At 29.8% G+C, this 8006-nt stretch overlaps 1 protein-coding gene across 1 annotated transcript; it reads left to right on the top strand.

The window, feature by feature from the left end:
• Window positions 1-3021: 3021 nt before the first annotated feature.
• On the top strand, window positions 3022-7492 carry LOC108461154 (pectin acetylesterase 12-like). Its single transcript, XM_017760878.2, has 12 exons — window positions 3022-3703; window positions 4299-4381; window positions 4485-4614; window positions 4717-4790; window positions 5396-5482; window positions 5658-5782; window positions 5910-5970; window positions 6134-6187; window positions 6276-6353; window positions 6501-6606; window positions 6700-6845; window positions 7007-7492. Exons 1-12 carry the CDS (start codon window positions 3517-3519, stop codon window positions 7112-7114), a joined length of 1239 nt encoding a protein of 412 aa, XP_017616367.1. The 5' UTR covers window positions 3022-3516; the 3' UTR covers window positions 7115-7492.
• Window positions 7493-8006: the final 514 nt, after the last annotated feature.

The raw sequence follows: 8006 nt of genomic DNA, 5'->3' as shown, positions 1-8006 counted from the left end.
GTATTTCATGGCCATATTTATTTTATATATCACATCAATAAAAATTTTAAATTTTATAAAAATATTTTAAAATAAAATTAAAATTTAGAAAAATATGAAAAGTATGAAAATTAAAAAGAGAAAGTATAAAATATATATGGATTATCATGTATATTGATATATTTAAAATTTTAATGTTTTAATTGTATTTTTTAACAAAAGACATCATTTTAACTATTTTTATATATTAATAGTCAAATTCGCACATGAGTAAATTTAACTAAAAAATATAAATACTAAAGGCGATAAATACCTAAAAAATGGTTACCACTTACATGCTTATCAAAAATTTAGAATTTGGATATATGTGAAGTCTTTATCTTTTAGAGTCAAACAAGTTTGAAAACTACAAATCGCTACCATGCTTATTTTTACTTGATTCCCTTTTTTTAGAGCTCTAAACAAACGTGAAAGCTACAAATTGCTCAAGTTTTGGATTTGGTAGGGTTTGGTAATGCCTTGAATTTAATAAGCATATTAAATCGTTAAAATTTAGAATAAATTTTTCATTTTCTATTAAATTGAATACAAAAGACCACGTTATTAATAATGTTGTTTGAATCGAATTAGATTGATTGAGGTACTAGTTTAGAAAAAGTCATTAGATTAATTGACCTAGGAACCAATATGAATTGATTAAACTGAGCAAAAATTGAATAAATTAGCTTATTGAATCGATGAACTAAAATATTATTTTATTTTGATATTTTTGATTTTTATAAAATTTTAATTTATTTAATTAAATTGAATAAACTAATTGAATCCAAAATCAATAATTCAACCAATTTTGAAAACTAAATTTTACTTATATTATATTAAAATTTATTTAACTAAACAGTCAGATTTGAAATTGAAATACATGGTAAGTAAAGCATATAAAACTAAAGTTAGTTATTGATGGAGACATTGTGTATATAAAATAATAAAATGGGATATAGTTAAAGTGTTGTAGATAAATTGGAGGGAATGTAGGTTTACGTGCAGCAAGGGAAGCATCACAAATTACAAGACCTAACACTTGCGTTTACGCAAAGCATCTCTTTTTCGACTTAAAATGGAAAGAGCCATTACTCAATGCTAATACCAATCTTCGTCATGTACCTATAAGAATCCAGTCAAACCCCTCTCAATACCTGCCTCACGTAATCTGTGTTTTTTTATTTATTATTATTTAAAATTAGGTAAATTAATTTTTTATATTCTTTCTATTAAAATTTTTTATCAAATTTCATTGTTAAAATTTGATCTTTACACGTTAAAATAAGGTACATGTGACATGTCATATGCAATTGTCTGCTATTTCAATAATCACACCTTAACAATATAAATAGATAAAATTTTTGTTAAAGATTTTTAATCTAATTTGCCCATTTCTTTAAATAAAAATAACAAAATCTAATTCAACTCTTAATAGAAGATCTTCTATGATATTTTTATTTTATTTATCTATTTTATCAATTTATAGTTCTTCTTCCTAATAATAATATTTTTAAAATTAAAATTAAAATTAAAATATTCTTCATTTTACTAATAAATTTAACCCTAAATTTCAATATTTAATAATATTGTAATTTTTTATCAATCTCATTCATATTTGTTTTTAATTCCTCCTCAACCCTTAAATAAGAAGATAATGTGCTTCACTTTCTTAAACCTATGTCCTCTTATACTAGCAATAATACCATGTTAATTGAGCTACTGCTCAATCAATTTTATTTTTTTAAAAAAATTAATGCTAAATTAAGGGCTAAATAGTATAATATTTTTTTAAGTGAACTAAATTTAATGATGTTTTAGGTGACTTTAGTATAAAAATCAAAGCACAACTGTAAGGCAAAAGCTGGTGGGGGGGGGGGGTTAGGCACAAACATGAAGCAGATCACACAAACAAATTTAAAAAAAAAAAATCTAAAAATTGAAAATCAAAAGAGGAAACAAAAAAAAAAAAAAAGCAACTGTGTATGTCTGTATGCCACTACAGAAGAGCAGTACTGCTACTGCAACTGCATTCGCATAAATCTAAATCCTTTTAATAACCCAAAAAATAAAAAGAAATATATAATAATAGTCTCCTTTGAATTCATTCATTGATTCGCGCATTCATATTATATAATAATAGACAATATTAAGATTTCATCAATCATCATCTACTTTTTTATCTTGAAAATCAGACGGTGGTCAGGTTTTGGTGTACTGTTCACAGCCTTCCTAAAGATTCCATGCGCTCTCTCTCTCTCTTCTGCTCCTCCTCCTTCAAGAGCAGTATTATATTTAATTATAATAGTAGTGTAATTATAGGTGAATGCATCCTTCTATTATAAGAATTTGATAAAATTAGTCCTACATTTAATTATTGTATTATTAAAATAATTATTTTATTATTTAAGAAAGTTAAAATTTTATGGTTTTATAAATAAAATCTTTTATTTACAATTAAACTAAAATTGAAAAAAATCAAGATATTTTTTATACTTTAAGGGCTGACCAAGAAAAACTAAAAATTAAAAATTGACTCAAATCAAAGTGTTTGAACGGTTTATTGAATGCAAATTTAAAAATCGTGATTACTAAATCAAACATAATTTTTATTTTTATTTAATTTTTATTATATATAAATAAATATTTTATATTTAAAATAGTGAAAATGATTTAAAAGTTCTTAAAAATAATTTTTTAAAAATATTTATGAAAAATACTTTAAAATTGTATCAAATAATATTTAAATGCCATAAAGTAAAGATCAAATTGTCAAAAAAATTAAAATTAAAAATAAAAATTAATATGAAAAAGAAGAAGAATTGAATAGAGCTTAACCGAATTAGGATAGATAATTCAAAAAATCCAAAAACTTGAGCGAAAAGAACCAATATCAGCCTTATCAAATGTTAATTCTGTTATAGTTCCAACTTATTTAATTCTTTTTAGTGGGGTAGGTATTTCATAATAAAAGGATTAATTTAATCCAGTACTTATAATACAGGGACCTCACAAAAAATTTAACCTATAATTATAAATATGAATCTCGAAAAAAGCCCGGCAAAACAAACACTATAGTGCTGTGTCGTAGGTGTCCCCTGTGCCTTGCATTTTGCATCTCACTCTCTCTCCAATCAATATCCCTTAAACAGCTCCTTCAATTTGCAAATCTACTTGCTTGCTGCTGCGCCTGCTTCATACACACACACACACACATATATGCATGTATGTATAAACTGTTTTCATCTGGTCCTTCAGTTACTACTTTAAAAAGAGCAATATTTCTAAATCTAATTTAACTACAATAAATAACCCTTTTTCTTTTTTCATTTATTATTATTCTTCTAAATTAAGCTCTACTCTTAGATTCCATTTGGCATTTCCGGCACATTTAGGAAAGCATCTTCAAGTTTCAAGCTTTTGGGTTCTTTTCTTTTTCCTTCATCTTCTTTCTTTCTTTCTTTCTCTTTACATTTGGGAAGCAGAAGGAAAAAAGCAAAGATGAAGCTTTTGTGGGTTTGGGTTGTTTTACCATTTGCTTTTGCTCAACTGGTTACTGCCTTCTTTGATTTTAATGAAACTGAGCTGTCTCTTATCGAGTCTTTGGAATATGGAGTCTCTAAAATCAATTATAATCCTCTCATGGTTGGCCTCACTCTTATTCATACTGCTGGTGCTAAAGGAGCTGGTACATTTCCAACTATTTATTTCTTTATATTTTACTCCAGATTTAGATTTTTTTTTCCTTCAAAAAAAATGGGTTTTGTAAAAATAACACTAATAATTTAGCATTATGCTTGTTATGTTTCAGCTATGGAGTTTTATTTGTTAATTGAAGTTTGCTTCTGCAACCTTTTTCTTTTGCCATGTTTATTTATTGTTTACTTCTATTATACTTTACCAATATAGTTTTTAGGGGGAAAAAACAATTAGTAATATTTAATTATTAAGATAAGACATCAGATCTTCAGCCTGTGATTGTTGATTCAACTGCATTATAACTTGTATTTTCCCATTTCTGATATTATATTATATTGTCCATATGATTCTACTTGTAATGATAACTATGATTAAATTTTGTCAATCTGCATTCTCCTCATAATCTTCTGTAAAGGTCCTTTTTTTTTGGTAATGATTTCATCTGCTGCCTTCATCTTCTTCAGCCTGCAAATCACTTTTTGCACACGCATATACTGAGAATTAATGAAGTTTTAGCCTACTGAAACTATCTTGGCATTTTGTCCTAATTTAATTGTTTCTATTTCCGTCTTTAAATTATTCAGTGTGTCTGGATGGAACCTTGCCGGGGTATCATTGGCACCGTGGATATGGATCAGGAGCAAATAGCTGGCTCATTCAATTGGAGGTCTGTGAGAGAGTAAAGAAATGATGGAAATATATACATTTTTATACATATATTCTAGGATGCATTGCATTCTAATATTTCATTGCCAATTGTGTTGTGGCAGGGAGGAGGATGGTGCAATAACATTAGAACTTGTGTGTACCGCAAAAAGACCAGACGCGGATCTTCTACTTACATGGAAAAGCAGATACCATTTACTGGAATATTAAGTGAAAAAGCCGAAGAAAATCCAGGTTTCCTCTTCATCTTTATATTCAAGAAAACATTCATGCTAAGTAAACTCTATAAGTATTACCATTCCTGATCATCATCTTATGTTGTTTTTAAAATTGCAGACTTTTTCAATTGGAACCGAGTAAAGCTTCGTTATTGTGACGGTGCCTCTTTTACTGGGGACAGCGAAAATAAGGTAGTCTGCATATTTGGTTTTAACCAGTAACTAAAGACTGAGTCCATAGCAAATCAATAACAGATTACTCCAATTGGACTTTTGGTATTTTGGAAAATTCACTCTTAAACGCTCTACAAGTAGAAACCGAATTTCTTGAATTTGATGTCAACTGTTGAATGTCAGTTTTGATTTCTATGTGGATTTAATAAGATGAAGCCATATAAAAGAAAAGTGGGACTTTAAGTCACCACTGACAGCCAAATTATGACCTTGGAAAGCCATTTTCACTTACTCAGAAGTTCAGTGTCTTATAAGCTATATTTACCTGTCTTTTGTCGTTAATTTTATTATTATGACTGTCTTGGAAACATTTTATCTGCTAGTCAGTGTTTGTTTTGCTTTTAAAGCTTATTTGGAGTCTTATGTTTTCTCTAAGAAAATAGTAGACTCATGGATGGATATAAATTGCATCACTTTTGGATTTTAGCTATTGTTTCCATGTGATTCAAATAATTGACTCCATATTCTTTGTAGATGTTTGGACATGCATCTACTTTTGTGAGGTTATTGTTGGATTTATTCTTCTTTATGATATTTTAAAGATTAGGCTACTCTATGTTTAGGGTGCACAATTGCAATTTAGAGGCCAACGTATATGGTTAGCTGGAATGGAAGATTTAATGTCAAAAGGAATGCGCTACGCAAATCAGGTTTGCTTTTATTTAAGATTGTAACTTTCTTTCAAAAAGAGTTACTTTCCTATATGTTGGTTTCTATTTTCATATGGTTGGAGGTTAAAGTATGGCAAAAATTAGGCATTAGGCTATGCCTCACCGCTTTTTCATATTTATTTTTTGTTGTAAAAAAGAACAATTAAAATTTCAGGCTCTTCTTTCGGGGTGTTCTGCTGGGGGTCTGGCGGCAATTTTACACTGTGACGAGTTTAGAGACTTGTTTCCAAGAACCACGAGAGTTAAATGCCTTAGTGATGCTGGTCTATTCCTTGATGCGTAAGTAAGGTTATCGTTTTAGGGTCTTGTTTTAAGCACCAGTAAGACAGTTCCTCGGTTCTTAATATATATTAAGACAGTTCCTCGGTTCTTAATATATATTCATTATGTTCTCTCTGGACTATAGGGTTGATGTCTCTGGTGGTCACACAATTAGGAGTTTATACAGCGGCGTGGTTGGCTTGCAGGTTCGAGATTTATAAGTTTTATTCTCACTTTTTTCCTATTGGTGCCAAAGGGTTTGACGGACAGCACATGTAGACAAATACAAAACAAGCTATAAATAATTTAAGACTGGGAACACAGTTTGATTATTTAATGCTCAAATCTTGTTTCTTGTTGATATCACAGGGCGTGCAACATAACCTGCCACGTATATGCACCAACCACCTCGATCCAACTTCGGTATGTATCCATTTTCATGCTTTTTTGCTTTTAAGTGATTGACAAGAATCATCATGTGAATTTGACACGTGAAACTTCCTTATTTCAGTGTTTCTTTCCTCAAAATGTAATCAACCACATCCGGACTCCACTGTTTATTCTTAACGCAGCGTATGATTCATGGCAGGTAATGATCCTTGTCCTGCAGAATAGCATTATCAATTTATAAATTAGGACAAGATGATATATAATATTGGTGCGCTCTCGTTAGAGAGCTGTACAAATTTGATTAAGAAAACTAGACAAATTAATTGGTTTGCTTTCTTGAAATCAGATTCAATCCAGTATCGCTCCACCATCGGCGGATCCACATGGTTATTGGCATGATTGCAGATTGAACCATGCAAAATGCTCTGCTTCTCAGCTCCGGTATTTACAAGGTGATTACCTATGTGTGAAATTGATTTTTCATTTTACATGATAGATCATATTTAGGCAAGCTTAAGCAAATCTCTTGTTTGATTATGAACCAGGCTTCCGGACACAGATGCTTAATGCTATAAAAGGGTTCTCAATGTCGAGACAGAATGGATTATTTATAAATTCATGTTTTGCTCACTGCCAATCAGAAAGGCAAGACACATGGTTTGCTGATAATTCTCCTGAAATTAGAAACAAGGTATGTCTAAAAAACATTTCCTTTCACATTTCATGAAATTTACGTAACATGAAAGTTACCAAGGTCGTTTTGATCGTAGTGATTCGAATTTGTTTGTTGTGGTATATTAAAGCATTTATCTAGGAGGATATGTAATGACTATGCAATTGATAATGTGGCAGCCAATCGCTATAGCTGTTGGAGATTGGTATTTCGACAGAACCGCAGTGAAGGTCGTTGATTGTCCGTATCCTTGCGACAAAACTTGCCACAATCTGGTTTTCAGATGATTTACTTGGCTGAGTTACAGGTAGCAAGCATGGTTAGCTCGAAGGGTTCGAGCACGCAATTTAATGAAAATTAAACACAAAACAATAAAAAGTAGAGGAAGGTTGCTGAGGAAATGCAAATGCAATCAGCAAATCTCCCGACTGCGATGTCTCTGCAAAATAGCATAGCTCATTATTGTTGCTGTTGGTTTATTCATCTACACTGGTAAAAGTTAATGTTTGATGATGTATGTTCGTACTTGTTAGCTATTATATTCCCCCCATTGATATTTGTTAGTCATATTGTTTCTTACTATGTGTTGTTTCATTTGACTTGGATATTTGTTAGTCATATTGAAATCCCTTATTGATATTCAATTAAAATCCAAGATTGGCTAAGATCTACATGAGTTAAATATGCCTTGCGTTAGATTTGTCATGTATTTAACTCTCCAGCCAATGATTAGCTTGAAGGAAGGAATTAATTGATATAATATTGGTATTTTAAGGATTTAATTAAAGTTTATTTAACTTTGAAGACTAATTTAAAATCTAGATCATAGTTTGAGGATGCGAGATACAAATTAATTTGGAATTAAAATGAAATCATGCAGCCAATTAGTTGAAGGGTGGGTAAAAGTAGCATAGAGGTTTTTGTACAAGGAGTAAGATTGTATTTTGCCCATTTTACTAAAAAAATGGGTAAACTAAATCAAATGAAAGAGTAAATTTTACACTAGTTTTTAATAGTACAAATGGATAAAAACTTTAACAGAAAATATCAATTTGCTTTTGAACTTACATACAAGATTAATTAATTTATTTTTGAGTAGAGGTAAAATATAATTTAATTTTTAATACAAAATCACTTTTACAAAAATAGTGTTGTGTGGTAGAAATGATGAAGTGTTAT

Source organism: Gossypium arboreum, chromosome 13 (genome assembly GCF_025698485.1).
Source record: "Gossypium arboreum isolate Shixiya-1 chromosome 13, ASM2569848v2, whole genome shotgun sequence".
NCBI classification, from domain to species: domain Eukaryota; kingdom Viridiplantae; phylum Streptophyta; class Magnoliopsida; order Malvales; family Malvaceae; genus Gossypium; species Gossypium arboreum.
The sequence above is the reverse complement of the archived record's forward strand: the minus strand, read 5'-3'. Positions and strand labels throughout refer to the sequence as shown.

Excerpts from the sequence above, each read along its gene's own strand:
- LOC108461154 (XM_017760878.2), top strand. The coding sequence starts at position 3,517 with ATGAAGCTTTTGTGGGTTTGGGTTGTTTTACCATTTGCTTTTGCTCAA. Across the intron at positions 3,704-4,298 it reads TGCTGGTGCTAAAGGAGCTG|TGTGTCTGGATGGAACCTTG; the intron begins GTACATTTCCAA and ends TAAATTATTCAG. Across the intron at positions 4,382-4,484 it reads GCTGGCTCATTCAATTGGAG|GGAGGAGGATGGTGCAATAA; the intron begins GTCTGTGAGAGA and ends GTGTTGTGGCAG.